At 41.9% G+C, this 24,660-nt stretch overlaps 1 protein-coding gene across 1 annotated transcript in view; it reads left to right on the forward strand.

Moving 5' to 3' along the window:
• Nucleotides 1-24,660, forward strand: part of snrka (SNF related kinase a) — a 46,056-nt gene that overhangs the window by 4,234 nt on the left and 17,162 nt on the right. The window contains exon 3 of the mRNA XM_084472378.1: nucleotides 21,733-21,874. Coding sequence (XP_084328504.1) covers nucleotides 21,733-21,874 — 142 coding nt within the window. The remainder of the gene's footprint in view (nucleotides 1-21,732; nucleotides 21,875-24,660) is intronic.

Below are 24,660 nucleotides of genomic sequence, written 5' to 3' on the forward strand. Positions count from 1 at the left end.
TCTCGAATATTTACAGAACACGGCCTAAAGCTGTGTGCGCCTCGCCATTGCGATACATCCACTGTAAACAGGAGCGCATGGTACCGTGGCCGCAAGCTGCTCAGGGCCACACCCCCACCCTCCACCTGGACCCACCTCTAAAAAACGGCACGTTTGTGGAATGCTCATTGTGTGACTGGCTCGTAGTGGCTGTAACTCTGCACCAAGGCTGAATTTTTTTGAACGTCTTCAAGTAATGTATTAGGGGCCCACTAACAGCTATATAAAAGCATTCATAAAAGCATTCATTTCTGGTTTGTCTAGGATGGAATAGTGGTTGACACTGAAATTTTGACTATTGGTCCTGTCTCGGGTATTTGGCTCATTTCAAATTGCCCCTGCCTGCTTCAGACTGGCTGTCTATGGGAATTCACAAACCTGTCCTTAAAACAACCCTAAACGTTTGTTTTCAGAAATGTGCAACTCACCAAGTGGTTTGTGGTGTTCGTTGATGTTCCAAATCAGGCATTTAGTCAATCCCATTGAAACAGAAACCGGACCGGAACAGGAAATGGTGCTGTTTACGTTTGATTGTAGTCTCTTGTAGTCTTTTCGCTCGGTTCTCCGTATCAACAGTAGCAATGAGTATTCCAACAGAATAAAAAAAAAGACAAATAAAACACGTCAGAAACTGTATTTTGCTACGATACGATTCTTGATTTGGAACACCACTAACCACTCGGTGAGTTGCACATTTCTGAAAACAAACGTTTAGGGTTGTTTTTAGGACACGTTTGTGAATTCCCATAGACAGCCAGTTTGAAGCAGGCAGAAGTGATTTGAAATGAGGCAAATAGCCGAGACAGGACCAATAGTCAAAATTTCGGTGTCAACCACTATTTCATCCTAGACAAACCAGAAAGGGTCAATGTTCAAAATACCGGAATTGTCCTTTAAGAGCTCCATGAAGGGGGATTTTTTAAGTTTGGGGGGATACTTGCGAGCTTAATTACATTTGGCCCCCAACACTAATTTAAGGGATTCTCTTCATTAAATTCCTTATACAAATTTCCTCTTGTGCTATTATTTTAACTGTCGTGTACTGTGCTCTGTCTTCTGCTTTAACTTTGCTCAGTTGAAAAATGAAGAAAAGAAGAAATCAAATCAAACACTTCAATGAATTCATTAACTTTTAATCCTTTTACATGTACTATGGAAACAGTAGTTGCTGACTTATTTTCTTAATTATATGCAGTCCTATTAGTTTCTCCCTCTCCTCTCAGTCACATCTTCATGGTACATCAGTATCCTGATGTACCATGAATGTGTACCGCTTGTGCAATACCAGCAATCCTGTGCTGAAATTGTATATATAATAGAGGTGCGTTTAAGCCAGCGGTCCATTTTTGCATTAGCCTACTGAAAGCTCATAGCGATAGAAATAATTGCCAAGAACAGCACATGGGTCGTGTACAACTTTTGAGAAGGAGAGAGCGAGAAGGAGCAAGCGCGAATGGGTTCTGTGTGACGGCACGCTCGCGTGTTTGTTGCCAGATCAAAGATTGTACAAAGGACATGCACCACCAAAATCGGAAGATGGTTTGTCAAGTGAAGTCAATACTCGACCCGAATTCACACCGTTGCGTTCTTATAAATTTATCAGACAACTAAGTGAAATTTGTGCGGGATTGTCCCGCATTATGCTGGCCTGAGTTGCGGGATTTGAAAAAAAATATGTGTAATACCCGCAATCCACTCTGAAATTTAAGCCATCCAGGTACACATTAGGGCTGTCAAAATTGCTCAAAAATGACGTTTGAATATTCGCTTTAAAAAAAACATATATTCAAACTATTTGAATATCTATATTTGTGCATTATGTCAATGACGCGCATTACGTCAATAACAGGACAAACTAATACAACGAGACATAACTAATTGTATAGGTAGTTTATTTAAGTTTAAACATATTTGACAACAGATTACCTACACAAAGATAAGTAAATGAACTAATGGCCAAGACCGCAGACCTCGCTCGCCCGCGCGCTCACTCGCTCTCTTTTTCTCTCTCTCGCTCCCCCTCACTCTCTTTACTGGTTTAAATAAACAACAATAAACAAATGCTGAGTGCTGATCAAGAGTTTTGTGCAAACAATTAAAGGTCCCGAGTCCGACTCTTGTCGCTTGACTTGTCTCTTGTCTTGTAGTGTTCTGGTCGCCCACTCGCAAAGCAGACAGCCGCATCTTGGCTGCCGCGGGTGTGTGTTTTTCCACATTTGAATATTAGTTTTCACCTTTGAATATCTGTTTTTAAAAAACGATTTGAATATATATTCGAATTTAGAATATTTGTTGACAGCCCTATTACACATTGTATTAAATTGTCAAAGTTGTGTGAATAGTCGGACATTTCAGATTTTATGAGCTTGCGTGCACCACAACGCTCTCTATATGTTTTTGCCAATAGATTGTTGATGTGAACATCCAAATGTATGGAAGAGTACACGTTTGTGTTGACCAGTGTTTTTTTTTGCTTTCGGAAAGCATCGCTCTTCAGGTACCACTCCGCTTCTTGGTAACACTTGAGTCATAATAATGTGTTATTTTAGCTATTGATGGCTACTTTTCAGCTAGTGGAGTGCTTTTTGTCCCCCTCTCCAGCCTTTTGTGGTTGTGTTATACAGCTGCAGAGCTGTTTAGCAGGCTTGGACGTCTGTGAGTCTGGACCAGGTCTCCAGCGAGCGAGCAGAAGGGTTGTTAATTGCAGCCCTAGTTACTGCTAATCCATCCCACTGTTTGGACTGGAGGATGAGAGGGAGGGGGGGGGGGAGCAGGCGGTCAGCAGCGATTTACACAGTCACATGTTGAGGACACAATCTGACTGGCTTTGATTTTGACACATCCATGTGGTTCCCAGCACAGGAACAAGGCTAGTAGTGCATTAAACCCGCTGGATTTTTCATAGTCTTCTCATTCAGTAGCTCGATAAGTTCATACCCGTCATTCCATCAACATTAAATGAATAACCTGCATTCATTTTTCGATGTTTGTTGCACTTGACATTCTGCTGTGAATAAGACGCTCTCTTGCTCCTGGTCATGTCGGAATGCATTTACCGAAGCGAGGTGGTTATAGACTCTTTGTTCCAAAAACATTTGTTCCAATTGCATCTGTATGTCTGATGTGTTGCGTGTTCATCATGATCACTGCAACCGACTTGACACATTTGCTATTACTAGGTCACATTTCCAACAAGTTGATGAATCTCAGGAGGAGAATGAATGCAACTTTCAAGGATCAAATCTAGCTATTCTGGTCGAGAAATGCATAACTTGTATTGTGTCAATTAGACGGCAGTTGATATAATCATAAATAATTTAACGTTAAAGATAAAAAGGCAATTTATTGGTGAATGCATTTATTTTGTCATACAGTTAAATATGAGATCTGAAACTGAATATATGACTATATGACGCACTATATATGCGCACTGTAACTGGTATAGCTAGACCATGCTGAAACCGTCGTTACATGTTCTAATTAGAAAAGCATGCAATTAAGGGGCATTTACAGTTGTCAGATATTTCTATGCAAATGTGTTATGCTTATTGAGACAATCTTCTTGCTTTGTAAGGCTTGCTGTTTGAGCCAGGTAACGGTTATCAGGGTATATATGGTGGACTGTGGCACTTTAAGACATGCCAGAGTAATTGGGAGTCTAGCTGATGCAACATTCATAGTTGTTTCTCCCACGCTAATGATTACATTGATTCCAACAAGGAACCTGGCTTTTTGCTGTGGGTGGATTTTGACAGTGCGAAACAAAATGTGCCATTTTTTAATTAACACCATGCCTTGTGAGTGCTGTACATTCATGCAAACCCTATACGCTGCAGTCTGGCTGTATATTGTTCAACTGCCTTTTCCCTGCTTGACAACTAGCTTACACACATGCACCTACACACACAGTACAGAGATTGACATTACAAATAGAACACACACTGTGGAACCTGGCAGACATTCTAACCGCCTAAACTAACTGCTGGGTGGAAATACTGCTTTTACAGGTTTGTTAGTGGCGTCGACTTTTTCGACTAAAAACTGAGCAAAACCACCACCTAACCTCTAAGGTTTTGACACTGCAGCAAGACTAACAACTGAGGGTCAACAATAATTTGTCTTTACGTCCACTCCCAGTGGCCTCCCGTGCATCGACACCTAAAGCAATGCAAATATTAGTGGCTTAAAGCTTTCGGGCATCTTGTCAGTCTATCGACTTAGTTATGGATAGATGCAGAAAGTGGTCATATTTATCTATCTTGCAATCGAGCCATCTAATAGGCCCGGCTTCTTGCATAGCAGTAAACGATCAATGCTTTTGTAATGCAGTTATTGAAGGGTTCCTTATTCATTGATCATTAGTGCACATTACTCTTTGCTTCATATATTGGTAATAAAGCAAACTTCATGGAGCCTGGGCCAGCCAAATTCTTTGAAAGGATTGGCTTGTATAATCTTTGTACATTTTATTTTTTTGTACTGTTAATATTTGCATTACGTTTAGAAATAAAAGCAACACAATGCTTTATTACATTCATTAACATACATTCATGTAATTTGGTTTGCTTGCCTAGAGCTAGATTGGTAGTGAGAAATATAAAATGTGATACCGTGCAGATCTTTAAGATGGGATGTCTTGGTGGCCTTGCGACTGAAACTCCTCTAGTGTAACACTCTGCTATGAATCCAAGCTTTGTCTCAAGCGCTCAAAAGAAGAGCCCCATGGAGCAACGTGTGGAATGTTTACCATCCGACACCCCCACTCAAACTGTCCATGTTCACTAATGTATGCAAATGCATGTCTGGTCTAGTTACTTCTATAAGCTGCAGCGATAAAAGATTGGCACAGGAGGGAGCTGCATGAGCGGGACCCCGATCAAGTGAATGCCGATCATTTGGTGGACTTGGACAGCTGAACTGGCTGATGTTTGATAATGGGTTCCTCTGAGCCTCAGTTCTCAAAGCCTCATGCCTTGTTTTCTTTCAGCTTCTCACTGGTCTGCCCTAGAAATTACTGTCATAATGAAACCCAGAGTGACAGGTTTACATGACCAGCTCACTCTGGAAACAGGTGGCAGCTATTTTTCTGAGTTGTTTTTATTTCACACTCAAGGACATGGATCCGAAAGGGCAGTGCAATGAAACCAAACCAAGGCATATTATAATAACCATGTCAGCCCAATTGGAATCACTTAAAATGTTTTGGCTTGTGTTTCTGAGGCTAGGTTAATGGCCCAGAAAGTCTCTGAGGTAGTCAGTAGTACAGTGAATGGAGGTAGGACGCCATAGTCACTCTTGTCTTTAGAGATCATTTTCACAATCATTTAGCAATCATCACAAGTATAACTTTATTAAAGTCAATGCTAATGTCTACATGTTTGAGTCAGAGATAGATAGGTAGTTGTTCAATTCTGGATGTGTTCACTCGCTTTATTTGCAAAGCAATGCAGATATGGGGGACCATGATGGATCCATCATTCCCCTGTAATTAAATCCCCACCCTCTGGAACATGCTTCCCAGGTTGATGGCTATTTGTATACTACCAAGACCTTCAACCATGTCCTTCTATCAACTGGCCGTGGGCGGTGAAGACAGTAACAGTAGCTACTATTCTTGGGGTTCTTGGTCCATTCAGCCATCCAGCAAACTCTGCTCCTGCAGGACGTTATTACTTGATCCAAACAAAATTGTTTGGCACCTTATCCTATTACTCACATTGTAATTGAATAATGTTCTGACATTCAAGCCACAGCTCATCATCACATGAATATAGAGATGTGGATCACACACACCAATCAAATCCATGGTACCGCCAATGTTGTGTATCGAGTCATGTATGTGAATTGTCATTGGTATCTGCTGAGATCCCATTTTTGCTCAGGCAGTAGACACATTTTTTCCCTGATGCTGTTACCTCTGGATTTATAGGCTAGATATGTTATGACATTCTGAATAAACTCGAGATGCATGACGTGGGAATTAATACCATGCACAAAAACCCGTTTTTTTTACGGACATAAGATTGTTTACCTTGTGGAAATGCTCCTGTGTTTGACTTTATCGTGTGTTTATCGCACACCTTTCCTTTTCCCTCTGTTCCCTTCATTTCCTGGATGTAGACGGTCTTGCCTCCACACGGGAACACCTGCTGTTAACACACTCAAGCTTCTCGCTGTGACTCGCGGGGACCCGTAAAAAACCTCCTACCTGGATACAGGAGCAGAACGCTGCAGAAACAGCCGGGTTTGGCCCAGTCTCAATAGGCTTAATGGGTGTCCCAGTAGGCCGTTTGCAAATGGGCCTGTGTGTGGTCATCTATTTATTTTTGCACTGAAAGTTAAGATTGATGTAATATTGTATTACTATTATCATGTATATATAATTTTAAAGTAAATAGTCCAAGGATCTCAACCATTTATTAAAAGTAATGGTGTTGGCACATCCAACAGACTTGGTTTCTGAATTTATTACTTTTTTTTGGGCCAAAAAACGTTAAGGCAACAAGGCCACAAAATAAATTATCCTAGGCACATTAATTTAGCTTTTGATACAATTCTAATGAAAGTATTCAACATTGTTGAATTATCACCAAGCGCTCATTTGTAATCACAGACAGCTGGGCGGCTACACACGTTCCCAGGGCAAAGGGTTGCTGGAAGGAGTGAAAGTGTGATTACGTTTATAATCATCCTTTTGATTGATCTGTGAGAAATTAAACCTAGTGCCATTGTGTGAAAATAACCACCTCCCTCAGTCCCATGCCTTTGCCTCTGGCTAGCTTTCTTTCCATCTTGCTGATGGGCTTGGTCAACTGGTTGAATGCTGGTTGACAGGTTGACTAACCTGAAGGTCATAAAACGATGATGATGATGACGATGATGAAGTCTGAGAGTAAAATGACATTGGTTGCAGTAAGAATGTCGATGGACTAAAAATGTGTTTTCTTAATAGATAGTTGCTCCACAGTGATTGGGATTATGTGGATAAATTGGGCCACTTTTGGGAAGCGTGATATGAATTTCTCTTTCAAATTAGAACAAAATCCGTCTGTGGAAAGGCATTTGGATCAAAATTAGGATCATCATATTTCAATTTGCCAGATTGTTATTGCTGGAAGACTTAATTATTTATGCTGGTTGTAACGATGCATGACGATTTGACACTGGTAATTAAATGGCAGAAATCTACTTTCATAGCGCAGATTAATTATAATACCTGGACCATAAGTATCATTTGATATGTACCAGCTGATACACTTTTTTGATGATGCCATGAGATGTTAAATTCCTTCTTTTAAAGTGGTGGATATGAAATCTGATGTTATGCAATCCATACAACATATAGATGCTGATAATAAGGACGGACTGCTTCCATAAATGGCTTTTTGTGATTTTCACATGAATGTACATTTGGGCATTTATTTGATCATTTATCGTTTATTTTATAATTTTATCTATAGATGCAACATCCTTCATGATTGCCTAAATGTGAAAACAATGGCTGGCGTTTGCTCTGTCTTTGTGTGTCGGAAAATAACAATATATTGACATCTGTGTGTGCGCGCATGTGTGTATGTGTGTGTTTTGCCAGCGGGGTTGGCAGAGGCCGATTTAATTCGCTAATTTGAGACAGGCTGGAAGGGTTGCCATGGAAACGGATGCAGCGCGTGTAAGTGAACCAGGTGTGAGATGCTGGTAGTGTGCCTGTGGTCCCTTGTGGAGGGTCTCCTCAGAATCTGTCTCCATCTGCCTCGTGCGTGCACATGCACAGAGACTTGTTAATCTACAAGCTCAACACACAAATGTAAATACAATTGTTGTTAGTTCTTCATTTTCTACAATATAGCATATACTTGGAGCAAAACAACAGCTGATTGATTTATAGTTTTGGTAAGGGCCCCTTTTATAGATGAGAATAGTTGAGTTTGACGTGTTTAAATTGATATTTCAACACATTTGATGGACCCCTGTTTAAAGAAACATAACACCAATATATATACTCCTTTAGAGTGATCATGTGACACCTATGTAAAGACCCTAGTGGACGGCAAAAATGGCATAGCAATAGAATTCATTAGTCATTTCATTCTGAAGGTTAGCTATCTCTTGATATCGTGTCATCTCCTCTGTGTGAAGATGGTGATGACTAGTGAGTTTTGCCGTATCTTTTGTTTCATCAACGTCAACTGCCAAGAACGGTTTGTTTCACAATCCTCGCCGGTCTAAACCCAGTGTGTGGGGCCAGGTGTATGATCTCTGTCCTACGGTTCACCCTAGTTTATATGGATGCACTGCATTGGATCTCATCGGATCTGTCATTTGATCCCAAGGGTGTTCCCATGGCTTACATAAGCCAATTTTCCTCTTGAGGGGGGCGCAAGACATTTAGAATACGGGAACAAAACAAGCAGTGGTTTTATGAGGAAAGTGGGCGCAAATCACGTTTTGTGCAAATGTTTACCACGGTTGATAACAAAGTCTTGGTAAGTGGTCTTCACTGCGGTTAACAAACCTCCCTGCTCCTTTCCATATCCCGCGTACTTTCCAACGAGTCGTTTATCTTCAGATAAACGTAGTACTGGTTTTGTTTTCTTCCGTGGCGAGCATCGTGCAGTTGCTTTAATTATATGTACAGGGGAAGATGGGTGGGCCTATTATTAATTCTCAGTTGTAATTTCCCAATTTGGTTTGCTCGCACCACTATGTACTGCGCTGTGCTGACCGGCACCACTTAATGCCGCCCGTCCCTACTCCCCTACTACATCCCTACACTGTGACTGCCTCTTCTTCTCTGTGGTGCCCTGGTACAAATCTGCAAGACAGGTTGATATTGCACTCTCCAGCTTTGCCTACGGTTGTCACCACCAATCTGGGAGCAGTTGAGGAGGGGAAGGGGTCCTCTACCTCCGTGTACAGAGGATACTAGAGGCGGCCTGAGGGGCCTGAGGTGTCATATTCAGCAGTGTTGCCTCTCCATGCTCTGCTGTCTGCAGTAAGATGGAACTCCTACGATTCCCTAAGGTCCTATTTCCGAATCGCCCATTTCCTTTTCTCTCTCTCGCTGTCCCTCTCTTACCGTCTTTCTCTCACATCTCTCTTTTGCATCCCTCCCCTCTTTCACATCTCTCTCTCATCCGTCCCTCCCTCTCATCTGTCCCTCCCTTGCTCTCCCTGATCGGTGAGGCGGTGCCGTCTGCATCAGTGCTCCCTGGGTGCTCTCTGGTGCCAGAACCACTCTCAACATCTGTTACTCTTCATGTCACTCGCTGGATGTCAGGGGTGTGTGTGTGTGTGTGTGTGTGGGGATCGGGGTGTGGGAGTGAGGGCACAATATGCTCCAGTACCACAATTACCATTTTTAGAATTTTTAAAAAGAGAACAATTCTCCACTTCAACGCCCTCCTTCGTTCACAGATCACTGCTGTCATTGTAGTTCTACTCGATGGATAACAGAGAGTGGGTGGACTGCATAGTGTGTTTTGGCCTTCTCAGTGTGCTTGTTCTGAACTCAATTAAAGCGCTTCATTAGCTGAGGTTCATAATAACACAATTTGAAACGTATCACAAATGTTAATCACAGATTTAGCCATTGCTCAGAAATATTGAAATATTTGAAACTACTGCATTCTGATTTGATTCATTGTACTACATTTGGAGATGCACTGAGAGATGTATTGCACATAATAAAAAGGTTATTAAGGCATAATACAAGACACTCAATGCTGCTCAATATGTATGGGCGTTGTTATCTGATTGTGGATACCTTTTCTCTCCGGCATTGAATCCTTATATGCCAGCTGGATCAATTATTTTCAGGTTCAAACGTTGGGTGGCTTGGTCGACTGTGATGGGTTTTTGAAGCACCTCTGACAAAACATCAGACTACTAGGGCATTGGGGCGCTGTGGCATACTGGAGTGCTGCTGTGGGCTGCTTTTGACAAGGTGGTAGAGTAGTGAACCCCCCCTACCATGCCAACCAAAGTTCTTATATTAACCGACCAGAGTCATATCAAACTTTGATGTGTCTGTCTGTTAGGTCTCTGTTCGCTGCCCATAGACATTCTACCCCTGCCCATGGATATGTGCTTGCATGTGAAGATATAACTCATTTAAATCCACGGTTTGCTTCCCTCTCCTCTAATGAACAGCATCTCCTTGACGTGTGTCACTGAGGCTGGCTGAGGACAGCAGTGATTTGAGCAGCAGTAGCTGTGTCTGTGAGTGACCGGTAAGAGATCCTGGCTGGCTCTTCAGCTGTCAGCCACTTTTGCCCCCGCCACTTCCATGTCTCCTGCACATGACAAGGCCTGTTATTTTGCAGTGCTGAAAGGATGCAGGTTAATTGGTGTGAAGAAAAGATGTCTGTGCATCTAACAACACTTCAGCATTCTGTGTGCCTGCTCATGCATCTTCATGTGCCGCTATTAATTCAGCTTAAATGCTAGTCTTTAAGGTGTTTGTGAACTGATGGTGTGTTAAATATCTTGAACCCTCTCATTGCAGCAGCATGCTTGGGTATGCTTGATTGATTGATTGATTGATTTTATTTGACCATTTTGATATAAAATATGAAAAGCACTATGTGTCATACATTAAAATACATAGTCAGGGATGACACAATAAAACCTGAATGCTTATTTCCATTGTGGTCCCTGTGTGGCAGGAGGCTTGAGGCTAAACAATTGACCAGCACATGTGCGTGTGTGTATGCAGGCCTGAATGATCATGGAAAACAACAGAAAATAGGAAAACAATATAAAAATAGGAGGACGAGTCATTAACAGAAACCAGGCTGACTCCACGTGATACCATTGCACTGCGGTAATACCCCCCCCACCCCACCCCGTATCACGGCGCACCATGTTATGCCACCCTGTGTTTTTCATTAATACCAAATGAATGCCAGTTCATGCTTAACCAAACGTTGCTGGTTAGGTGACACTCCTGGGATTGATGTGTAAATATCCAGTTAAGAGGGAACATTCAGTCTCTCTTGTGTGAGCTGTATGCCTACTTGTATCATGTCAATGCAAGACATCATTATAGAAACTCATTGACTACAGAAAAATACTGTAACATTTGTTTGAATAAAATTTTCCCCACCGCTTTAAATTATAATCTTTTGAACAAAACACACTACAACATCTCCCAACTTATTCGTTATAGTTGCATTACATGTAGGTTGTAGTGAAAAAACACCACACACATTTACTTTCACAGAAAATATTTGAGCAACACTGAAGCATTGCCAAGAGCCTGCAGACTCTCTATTGCCGCTTTTCCACCGACAGTACCAGCTCAACTCGCCATGACTTAGCGCGGCACGACTTGTAAAAAAGTACCTCTTCAACGTGGGCGGGTCGTAGAAAATAACCTCTTCAACCTGGGTGGGTCGTCATTAGGTTTTAATCCTGGGAGACGGGATTCTCGGGAAATCTGATCAAGACTATTTCCTGATTCCCGGGAAAGGTTATGACGGGAAATAAAATAAACGCAATGACTGCGCGTCTATTGTTGTCATACGGTAACGTTGATGGAGGTGAAACTCGAGCTCTGGGAAAGGAACGACACAAACGAAACAGCGAAACGCTGATCCGTGTCCCCCTCGGGAGCGGGTCCGTGGACTCCAGCCACGCTGAACACACACAACCACGCCGGACACACACAACAACGCGCAGCCTAACTCTAGCCCCGGGAAAGGAGCGACACACAAGGCAAATCCAGCCACGCTGGACACAACTTAACTTTGTGTGATTATTCCCGTTTGCAGCCGCTGGCCAATCAGTTACCAGCAGCCTGTTTACGTCATACAAAAGTACCTGCTCAGTTCGCTTGGAACCTCGACGGAGGTGCTACTAAAAAAAAGTACCAGGTACTTTTTTTGTAACAGTACCAGGTACTTTTTTTGGCAATGGAAACGCAAAAAAAGGCGGGTCGAGGGGAGTTGAGCTGGTACTGTCGGTGGAAAGGGGGCATATGAAACCACAATGTCTATAAACCAGCTGAACTTTACTTTGCCATTCCTTGTTGGAATTTCTGTGTTGCTTTGACCTAGTCACGACAATTGCCACATAGCTTTGTTAGATAACGCAGTAACTCTGGGACTCTGTTGAGACATGCCGCCTATTATCTAGATAGGGCTCATAACCAGACTGTATAGGGAGGAATGCGGTTACACCTGACGGTCAACGTGCTTCTCCAGTAAACACATTGCCCGCATCTTATGCAAATGATTCACTGCAACAATGGACGATAGTTTAGGCCGACCTCTGTTCTGAGGGAGAGAATGCACACTGAATATCTTCGATATTCGAGGAAATGTGACCCTACACTCTCAAATTTCACAAATTACAGTATGGAGTTTGGTAAATACCTTTTGAATCAAATAAATTGTTTAATTTTGTTATTAAAACAGATTAGGATACACAAATCATTGTTTATTTATGGCCCAAACTGTTTTTTATCGCAAATGATATTATTAATCTTTTCAGTCATTGTTGTTTTAACCACCGGTGATTTAATTTTCCTTGTCAATTGACAAATGCCTAATGTGAACACAGATTTCCTGTTGTTTAATAAGCCCAGACGATTACTTTTGAGGTTTCCAGTACATTATTTGAAAAGTCAATGTGTAGAACATGAGACACGTGACAGTACCCCTATCTGAGTGATAATAAGGTTACTCTAGGGCTGGGCGAAAAAAAAAAAAAAAAAAACTGAAAACTGTATCATGATATGTGTTTCATATCAGTCGATATCGATAATTATTGCTAATTTTTAATTATGAATAATAATAATAATTTAATAATAATAATAATGAAAAATAAGGACCAGGAGAAAAATATAAACGTAAAGTTTTATTTTAAACTTAACCTTCCCCTGATTGTAGGCAGACAGGGAAAAGGAATGTCAACACAACCATGGAAAACTCAAATATAAACATAAGTCTGAATGAAAATGAACATCACAATGAAAACTTAACAATTATCAATTACAAAGTGCTCAAAAACATGTGCTACAAAAAAGTGTTCTAAAAACATTTGCAGTGTTAAATGTAAACATAGAGAAGCCTGAGATCTGAGAAGAACTATCTTCATATATATTACTTACAATTTCCTTGCTAGTTTGATCTTTTGTTCCTCACATCGTGCTGTTTCTGTTATGAAACACACATGCGAGACGAGATGGCACAGCCAAACTTGATACTGTTACATGATTGGCCATTGGCATGTCACTCCATAGGTATCAGAGGACGTGTGCCTTTGTTTATGCAACCAACCTTGCTTCACAACCTCTGGTTCAAAGCGGAGCTAGACTCTTTTTTCGAAACGTTCTATCGAACGCATTTTCTATTGATATTGATTACTTGTCTATCGCAAATACATATCGTTATCGTTTTATCCCCCAGCCCTAGGTTACTCTGCTATGGATGCTGGCCTACTGCATCAACAGCAAGCAGGAAGCATCCTGGGTAGTGCATAAGCTTCTAGGAAAACAAATATATGATGGTATTTCTGTGATCTGACCGAGAATGCCTCTGCAGTTGCTGTGGACCGGTTAGCCTGGATCCGCCGTCCTGTGGAAACATCCTTCCACTGACTAGACGGTCTGTGTCTGTCAGTGGGGTTGTCCTTTTATTCGTACACGTATACTTAGAGCGAATAGATGAAGACAAGATGTTTTCCTTTTGGTCAGTCATGATTGGCATGCACGCCGGACGCACGCACGCACGCACGCAATCATCATAACGTCTGATTGCATGTGGGATGTCGGCCATGCTGCGAGGAAGAAGAGACACCGGGACCACCCACCAGAGCATTGTCACAACGAAAGCACACAGCAATCATTCAGCTCCCCCTGAATCCTTTGTTGGTATGCTGTGCATGCACCTCGATGTGTTTGTTTGTGGTGTCGAGAGAGCGAACCGGTTGGGCAAAAAATATTGTTTTGGGTTCATTAAAGACTTGCGTCGAGTTACATGACATGTCTTTGAAGCAACAGTGTTGTGTAGGCCCACTTGAGATGACTTCAGTCTAACCGGTGGAGGGGAGTTAATTTTAACCATGACAAAAGGTTTCAGAGTCATTGTGTCAGGGATCTCTGGTGAACGTCATGGTGGTTCATGTGCAACAGATACCAAACTGCTTACTGGATACGATTGAATTTATATTTGTGTTTTATTGTAATTTAAAGAAAAAAGTATAGTTTACTATTTTAAGAGATCTAATGAAATCTTAGTTTTTTACACTTTCTGATCTATTGCAGCATTTTGTTAGCTGAATTGGCCTTGGCTGAACCTATGCTCAGCTGCTGTTGCTCTGTTGCTGTTGCCCAGCATATGAGCCAGTCCACAAACTACTTGTCGCTAGGTGTGTCCTCGTCTGCCTAGCCCATGAGTTAATGTTGTCTTTTACTAAAATGAGAACATAGAGATATGATGGTGTGTGTGTGTGTGTTGTGGGTTGAATACACTTTTTCCTTAATTATCTGGCTGGAGAAGGAGAAAGTCATTAGCTGTTTCCTAATAAATCGGTTAAGGATGGGGGCATATTGGAGCCTTGTAGGAGTTTGATCATGCGACCAGTCCCAAGGTGGAGGAAATTTATTTGGAGAATTAATAGATTGGCTCGGGCTAAATTGAAGACAGCTTTTCTGAAAAACAAGATATGTTCATCAGTTGTTCTCCATCTTATATTTAAATTGAAAGGCCTTTGTTTCTAAGAAGCAGGTAAAGCTAGTTGAGTGAAAATGCTGATGTTGCCGCATACTGCTCAAGTCTTTGATTCCCCTTTTGGCCTATTACCTCCTTTTAGCTTTTTGATGGACATAGACCAAAGTGTTTTAGGAATCCAAAGCCAAAATGACTTTCTTAATCAGCTGTGGTTGCTATTTAGATGAATGATGGAAGCTGGTTATGTGACAAATATGCACTCAAGTTAACTTTTTCATGACCATTACAGGAGTATACCGCTTTGAATACACCTTACCATACATCCTCACAGCTTCCATCAAATGATAAATAAAAAGTGATTTTTGTTTTAGTTTGATCTCAACATGGCTATCCAATGCTTTGCATTAGTGATGTTCTCTTATTGTCATTATGTTGGTCATAGCCTGTGTGATGAAATGCATTGCTATAGGTACACAAGTATGTCCTTTACATTCAGCCAGCTGTCTAGACGGGAGCCTTTCTTGATACTTTCATCTGCAAGAGAAGTTCAAATCTAAGAGTTACCAACCGGGTGCGTATCCAAATCCAATATGTAGATCAACTTAAATATGATGGACTCATGTTGAACTGACACTCAGATTTGGCAATTAATTTGCTGCAGCCCGTAATTGGTTCTTGCCAGGTTCAAAGAAAGTCATTGTTCAAAATCTAGTTCTGCGTCTTGGCAGACGAAGAGCTTTTAGTAGTTGGGCTGTGGGTGGACGCTGCCTCATGATAACATGTCAATAATGGTCACTAGTCACTATAGCATATCTTGCGTTACTGCAGGGAATTATCAGGATTTGGTAATCCATCCATATTTTTAGACAAGTGAGTTTTTGACAAGTGGCTAAGTCTGTTTGGCTAACATCAGCTTGTCTGTAAAACGTCCATATTTTAAAACCACAATTTTTGGTGGCTAAGTCTGTTCAACACCCACCTCCTTATCGGAGCTGCATCAGTCAGCGCTGGTGTGTACTTTGGACAGTACCTTTTACAATGTCGGAATGCAATCGCGCATTCACACAGCGACTTTTCAACCTTGTAATGCACCAACCCATGCGACAGGAGCATACAGAGTTCTCTCTCACTCTGGGAAGCCACAACTTCACATCACACACCCACACACGCAGTGGCTTGGCACAGACCTTCTTCATCACAGCAAAGGCTTCTCAAATGATCCTGCGTTTGTCGAGGCATGGCAGAGGGCTGATTGGTACACGGTGCGCTAAGCAACTACAATGATACCCTCGCTGACCTTTCTCTGCACACAGCCATGTCAGAGTTACAGCAGCAGAAGGTGAGGAGTGAGACCGCCAGCAGGGGCAGAGTTTAGGGCTGCGAAGCGCCACTAAAATTAAGCAGATGTGGAGCGTAATGGACTGGACCCTGTCCCCATCCAAAGACTTGGTGTTGGACCAACATGCTGGTATTCTCAATTTGTATAGGAGTGCCAGCGTGTATTTCAGAGGGCTGTCATAGTACTTAACGCCTTTGATGCCACGGATCAAAATAACCCATTACCCTTCATGCTGACATGCAGTGGTTTTTCCCACCGTGGATGAGTGTTTTCATTGCATTTCCATTTGGGGCTGTTGGGAGCCTTGCAGTGCACACTGAGCTCCACCTCCCTGTCACACTAAAACATGAAAGATACTCTGATCCAATGTCAATGTAATGAGAACATTGTCCTTGGGGCCTATGCAGCATTTCTTCAAGTTTATTTTCCATTCTAACTTGAACTTGCGTTTGCTTTAGTGGCCAATGGTTCATCCACAGACATTAAAGAAAGTGTTTACTCTCTTTCCATCACCACTGCATCCCGGAAGGCTGCGGAGATCATACCAAACAGGATGAAAGATACACTAAAAGTGTTAAGAAGCCGTGTCTAAGATGGAAAAGTAGGCAAGTGCAGACACCGTGCTAACCTGCTAGTGCAGACACCGTGCTAACCTGCTAGTGCAGACACCGGGCTAACCTGCTAGTGCAGACACCAGGCTAACCTGCTAGTGCAGACACCAGGCTAACCTGCTAATGCAGACACCGTGCTAACCTGCTAGTGCAGACACCAGGCTAACCTGCTAGTGCAGACACCAGGCTAACCTGCTAATGCAGACCCAAGGCTAGTGCAGACACCAGGCTAACCTGCTAGTGCAGACACCAGGCTAACCTGCTAATGCAGACCCAAGGCTAGTGCAGACACCAGGCTAACCTGCTAGTGCAGACACCAGGCTAACCTGCTAATGCAGACCCAAGGCTAATAGGCTAATGCTGAGGTTTTTTAGTGCGGGAGACAACCCTTTTTACAACCTGCCAAGATTCCCTTCTGTATTCAAAGGGGGAGCGATGGGAAAAGCAAGATTAAAAAGTCAAACCCCTTTTGAAATTCAGCCACTGGTGTCTCACACGCCAAGCGGTTGTGTAAATGAATGTTACGGTAGCCATCTGCCTCCAAATATTTTCCAGTTCATTAGGGAGCTTGGAGAACCCGCTTCAAGGCCAAAGACATGGTTTGTGGTTTATAGATGGGAGAGGTATGATGACATATCATACAAAAAAAAAAAATATATATATAATGACAATGACGATCAAGTCTCCACAAGACTGCCAGCTCCCTCTTCCTTCATAGCTGAAGGGGCTGTCTGTCACACACACACACACACACACACACACACACACACACACACACACACACACACACACACACACACACACACACACACACACAGGCTATGGCTCTGCTTAGTTGTATCAGTCTTAAAAGTTAGAATTGGAAGTGATTGCCAAATTACATCCAATGTTATTTATATATAATGTATATATTTTGGGTAAGGTACATTTTTAAAACCAGCTCCTCAAAATCTTGTTTCACCCTGTTCCACCCTGTTCCTGGGCTTAGTGAAATTCAACAGACATCACTGTTACCAGACATCGAATAATAGTTTTTTTTATTAGCCTACTTTCTCCAGGCAAACTGTGCTCAGATGCCAGGGGCTACTGAACGAAAATAAAGAAGTAATCAAAGATCACATCACTATCGCTATTTTATTGCGATAGTCGAATTTTCTTTGGATTTGCTGCCTATCCGGCAAAAATAATTTGCACACAAGCAAGTGTACCTCTGCCAATCGTATTAAGTGTTTGAGGGCATTAGCTTAATTAGAAAGTTGCCTAAAATGCTCCTCTGAATAATTAGGCCCAGAGCTGCCAATATTTAATGAGAGTGATGCAGACGTCTCCCTCTGCCCCATCAGACTGAATGAGCCCTGTGTTTCTACTGCACTGATGAGGTGAGGAAGGGAGTGTTGGATGCCTCAACACTAGAAATGCCTTGAGGGGAGGTCTGTTTGACCGCTAGTAAATATAAATCATTCTTGTAAAAAATCTTGGTCATGTCTCAGCATCGCTCTCCTGAATATGTCTTGCTTACATGCCGGTTCTTACATTTCTGAGATGATATTGGTATGTTACATTGGTTACAAGCAATTCCGCGTCTTTAAAAGCTGTACACATGAACCCTGCTGTAGCTGCAAGGTCGCAGTGGACCTTGACTTCAGCATGCGTCGCAAACGTTTAACACTTAAAATGAAACCTAAGCAGACTAAACAATTACTAATTTCAAGCACTTGGACCAAAATAACTAATGTTACTATGAAGTTTGTTATGAAAACATTTATTTTCATGTAGGTTTATGTTTACAAAAAACAATATTCTACTGTAATAGTCCTATATAACAAAACATTTTACATGGAATAGGCCTGGATGTGAGAACACATCAATATCAATCTCTATTATCATTTTACAGTTAAAAAGTATTGTTGAAAATATCTTAAGCACAATCTTTAGATCTTTCTGATCTGCTCCCAGTTCCCTTATCAGCAGTAAATGCATTTCTATCTCAGGGTTTCACTGCCAGTCAGCTATTGGGCATTACTCTGCGTTTTTTTCTGCATTGTTACCAATATGAACTGGTTTGATATTTTTACCTAAAAAGGTTTGGTGGGTTTCATGAAAACATTGTCAGCTAGCCGTTCTCCAGGCGGCCTGTTTACCTCGTTTCCTAAATATGGAACGGCTTTCAATGTGTATTTGGTGTCAACATCGGACGTCATCCAAAATCGGATTCCAAACTTGCCAGGCTTGTCACTTTTGTAGGGAACAGTTGTTTGTCGACTGTGATATTCTCCCCGGGCACGTAACAAGCTTGGCAGTTTTGTGTAAAATGTTTGTAAACTGGCAGATAACAGGGATTTTTTTTTATTATTGCTAAATCATTTTCAAACCTTTGCCTTGAGAAAGGTGATGGGAGTTAATGAGCTATTCATAGTTATTATTAACTAGTCAACAAAGATTAACTATAGCCTATCAAGTCTTTAAAATAAACCATAGCTTTTGTTTCTACATTTTTCAATAATCAAAAAACAATTATTTGTTTTTAGTCAGGCTGACATGTTAACATACATTTCTTTTGGTGAGGTTGGGTGGCTAACCCTAGCCAGGAAGGGCTTTCTGCCTTACCCTTACCCCTTTACCTAGTTGTTGTGTTGCCTAAACCAAACTAAGTTGTTGAACTGAAAATAATAAGGCCAACTTTTCCTGTGACAAGATTTGACACTTTGACAAGCAAAAACAAAATTATATTTTCATTCCTTCTATATTGTGTAATTCTTATAACAATATGTGTACACATACAGCGAAAACAAAAATGTAGCAAAGCTCAGGCCTTATATCCAATGCTAAAATCGAACTCAAAATCTGTCAAAAGACTGTTGCAGCAGTTTAAGAGAGATGACCCATCCAGTGGCCTCTTGGTGTCACTTCAAACGAAAATGGTTCGGACCGGGCGGTCAAAAGTTGTTAAGTGCTGCTGGCGCTTCTAGTGTTTTAATATGATTTTTAGATATCTTTTATTGACCCTGTATGGCTACTTACCAGTCAGACGGAAAACCCAGTTTGTGTCTGCAAGCAGAAGTATCAGCCGGGCTTGTGTTTACTCTCCAAGCTGCATGCTGCAGTCTGTTTCTCACCCTTCTGTATTTAGTTATGTTACCTGTGGGGGTGTGTGTGTGTGGGTGTCCTGCATTTGGTTTGTTTGGCATCTACATGGGCCAGTGCTTCCACATGCTGACAGTTTAGCTTCTCGCGGGGCAAAGAAAGTGTGTGAGTGCACACTCATGAACACAGTACACAGATGCTCGGTGTTTTTGATTGTTGTAACTGTCCAGTAAAGAAAACGGTACAGACACACTCAGGCAGTTTACCTTGCATCTTCCCCACATGCACATAGCCGTCGTGCACGCCCCGTTCCGAGCCGTCGCTGTGCACAGATTCTCGCTAAACAGGATCGGTAAAGGTGTCCCGAGACATAAGAAATTGGCATTTCGCTAAACTGCCTCCCACACTCTTATGCATAAGCACAAAGACTTCTCTCTCCAACACTCACTCCCTCTTTCGCTCTGTCTCTGTTACTCTCCTTTTCTCTCACCATAACCATGTTGTTCCTGGACTTGGTCCACTTCCTGTCTGGCTTCCAGAGGATTTCTGAAACATCCTCTTAATGTCCCTGCTGTTAGCCCTCCACTCTCAGATGGCAAGCATAAGCACAACTAAACTCTAAGCCGTGCGCATCTTCTCTTTAGTAATGGTGGTCTGTGTTTTGTTTTTTTGCTAAATCATTTTCAAACCTTTGCCTTGAGAAAGGTGATGGGAGTTAATGAGCTATTCATAGTTATTAACTAGTCAACGAAGATTAACTATAGCCTATCAAGCCTTTAAAATAAATAGCTTTGGTTTCTACATATTTCAAAAAACTATTATTTGTTTTTAGTCAGGCTGAAATGTTAACGTACATTTCTTTTGGTGAGGTCGGGTGGCTAACCCTAGCCAGGAAGGGCTTTCTGCCTTACCCTTACCCCTTTACCTAGTTGTTGTGTTGCCTAAACCAAACTAAGTTGTTGAACTGAAAATAATAAGGCCAACTTTTCCTGTGACAAGATTTGACACTTTGACGAGCAAAACCAAAATTATATTTTCATTCCTTCTATATTGTGTAATCCTTATAACAATATGTGTACACATACAGCGAAAACAAAAATGTAGCTAAGCTCAGGCCTTTATCCAATACTAACCCTTCTGTATTTAGTTATGTTACCTGTGGGGGGGAGGTGTGTGTGTGTGTGTGTGTGTGTGTGTGGGTGGGTGTCCTGCATTTGGTTTGTTTGGCATCTACATGGGCCAGTGCTTCCACATGCTGACAGTTAAGCTTCTCGCAGAATGTACTATTTCTCTCACTAACTCACTCACTCAATTGGTAAGCAGGCATTTACGTTGCCCAATGATGTAGATTCATTCTACATAATTGAATGTATCCAATATAAAATAAGAGCCCTTACAGAATGTAAAATTTAATTTCATACAAAGTATTTATATGAAGGTGTATAGAAAGATACATACATGTTTTTAAATGAACGTGCAACAGTGGTGTTAATTGATGCAACACTGCATTATAAAAATGTGCAGACATGTATATGAGAAGTAAAACATTTTTGCAGTAATATTTGTGTTATCTGGTTCTGATGGTCACAAATCATATGCTTTAAAAGCAAGCATTTCTCTTGGGAGCTATGGCAGTGTATTTATAGTGAGGTTATACTGTTTATGTCTCTGTGTAAGCTCTCCCTCTACCGCTAATTCATCAAGCACTTAAGCACACTTTTTATGTGTTTCTTTCAGGTTCTTTCATCCCTCTAGGTTTAGTACCCATCATTTGGAAGTGATAACAATCACCTCCACATTAAGGTTTATTTACTTGACAAAGCAGCTCCCTTCAAACATTTTCAGGCTGTCTTTTTATTTATTTTAATTTGTTTGCATTTCTGTACATGTCATGCTCCCACATGTAACGAATGGCTCCTAAAGTGAGGTTAACTGAACCACAACTGACCAAACACTGTTTGCGCTCTGTCTCTCTCTCTGGCTTCAGACATCTGGAGTCTGGGGGTGATCCTGTTCATGTTGGTGTGTGGCCAGCCGCCCTTCCAAGAGGCCAACGACAGTGAGACCCTCACCATGATCATGGACTGTAAATACACTGTACCTGCCCACGTCTCCAACGCCTGCGAAGAGTAAGTCTCTCTCACACACACACGCACGCACGGACACGCATGCACGCACGCACGCACACACGCACACACGCACACACGCACACACACATGTTGTTGATGGCACTGTTGTTTAGTTCACTTTTCATTGCCTCTGCTGTCAGGTAGTTTCCATGGCTCCAGCGCTAATATTTAGCATGCTAGTGCCTTCCCCCTTCGCTGCTTGTAAGTGCGTCTGACAATCCTTAAAACTGCCTCTGCTTAGTTAACAGTTGAACAGGGTTTACAACAAATGAAGAATCTAGAGATTCTTGCACTTACATCAAAAGTTACATTTTGGCTAGTGTGCAGAGTGCAAAATAAATCCCTAAAAATGGACTGGAGGCACCAGTCATCTTTAACAAATCCCCACTAAAGGGCAATTTCCACCAGATCCGTCTCAGAAGCGTCACAGCATTAAAACGTTTGCCACAGACAATAGAAACCATTCTAGTCAATGTAGACTATTCCACTGGCTACGGTCGTGGCACGGCATAGAACAGTCCCCAAACCGGCACTTGGTTTACGATACTTGCCTCTTCTATTTTTTTTGCCGGTTTGCAGCCGTGTCTCAGAACACTTCTACAGCAGTGTGCATTCGCTCATGGATATTCATGAGCTCACATCGACCCCTATGCAATTCAGTAACAGGGTAATATTATACAGTCTATCTATGGTATCAATGGCTAATCAGTGGCACCTTGCTAATGTTTGAATACTTCAACAATTACGACGTAAGATTTGCTACAGACTCACAGACAGCATTTCTTATTTTAATCATCGAAAATGAGGAGATGATTAGAGAAGAAATGAAAGTCTGCGTCGATGCCTCGTCTACTCTCTAATCGCAAGTCTAGTGTCGTGAGCGGGCTGGCGTCTTGCTGAGGACTACATTGTGACATCGCTGAGCCATATTTCAGCCGGAACGTGTCCGCACCACTTCTAGTGTGGATTGCAGTACGGAACACAGCTGCTGTACCACGTCTGAGACGGATCTGGTGCAAATGGGCCTTAAGGATAACTGATGGTGTGCTTGGTTATATACACAAGAGAGATTCTGCAAGAATACCTGCTCACTCAAACGTTGACTGCAGATAAAGATTTTGTGTGTTCATATAGTGTTAAAAAAACACTAAATACATAGTTTTTGTAAATATTAAGACATTTTATTTAGGTTAGAATGTTGTGTGACGGGCTTCCTTTGGAACATTACACACTTCCCAAACAAACACAGACACCCAACTATAGATGATTGGCCAACGACAATTCTGCGGCAAAACTTCTGCATCAAGACCACCAAGGTGTATGGTACACTGGTCCGATGTTGGTGTTTGTTTGGGCAGCGTGCAAGCCCCTTGGCCCAAGCAGGAGCCACACTCTAATTGTAGATAGTCACGTACCTAGATAACATACTTGTCGTACTGAACACATGTGTTATTCGCGATAGTTGTTCAAATAAATCAACGTAAATCCTTGCTTCCTGGCACCAATCGTCGAGCCGCTTTCACGGACTAGAGTAGATAAAAGTGAATTAAGAATTTGTTAATGGGTTGGCTGCTTTAAAGCTCTATCTGTCTTCTCTGGATTACATGTAATGGCCGACACTAATCTGAACACTCAACTGACCGGATTGGTGGATTATGAAGTTCTGGTTCCCGGCCTCATTACATTTTGGTAAAAACAGACACGGCCAATGGCAGTCTTGTGGTCTTCCAACCACACTGAGCGTTCCATCTTGGCCGCAGATTAAGAGGGAGTCCGTCAACTCCATGTAATAGGGGTGGAGGGACATTGTGCTGGCTGCTTCCAAAGAAAAGCAATTTTCTCCCTAAAAGAGGAAAGTGTTGACGGCAATCCGTATTTTTCAGTCCGCCCGGTCTGTCCAGGTTTTTGTAACGTGTTTTGCAGAGTGTCATTGTCAACCTCGGCGCCATTGGACTTGAAATACGGCATATGGCCTGTTCTTTATGCTTACAATCCTGCCGCATGTGTGGCTATTTTTAGACGCAGGAAATAGACACTTATCTCCTCTCGCTTTTGGCGGCTACATCTGACGCGATTGGATGGCTAAGCAGGGGACAGCTGTAAGCAATCTGATTAGTTTGACTGCAGGGGTGGGAAAAGGTGTTTGGTCTCAAAGTCGGCGAGTCCTTGTCACACCCCATCAAAATAGGCACCAGTGTAATTGTTGAGAAGGATTCCTCGGCTACACCTGTTCCCCCTCCAAAAACCCTGAGCGTTCGTAACCGCCACCACCCTGATGCTGCTCGCGCTATTCCAAGTATCGTCTGTCAGTTGAGCTGTGTCTGCGCCTAATGAACTGACTGAAGGATGAACACTGTTCCAGAACTAAAGGTGTTAGCGTGTGTATGAGAGATGGTAATGGCTCAATGCCTGTAGCTGGGTAGCTGCTGTGTGTGCTACATGGTCTACTGTTTTATATCTATACTTTTTTGCTAGGCTTCTTTTTTCGATAGAGGATAGAGTAGGGCTCTTTTGTGTTCAACTATCTATTATGCGCTCTAATATGCTTGATTACGGCATAAATCATAACAATAATAATTATTTTGTTCAATATTGAGATCAAGATTGTTAAACACGTCTTTGGAAACATCATGTATTTTCTCTTTTTTAGAGGGGATTTCCTTGAACTTTAAATATAATTCAGCTTAGAAAAACAATTAAAATCCATGTAAAGTAAATCTAGGTAGATAAATAAATAATAGCTAATATTTGAATATATACGCATATTTATACTATGTTGTAGTACA

Source organism: Micromesistius poutassou (assembly GCF_964030765.1).
Source record: "Micromesistius poutassou genome assembly, chromosome: 8".
Taxonomy (NCBI): Eukaryota; Metazoa; Chordata; class Actinopteri; order Gadiformes; family Gadidae; genus Micromesistius; species Micromesistius poutassou.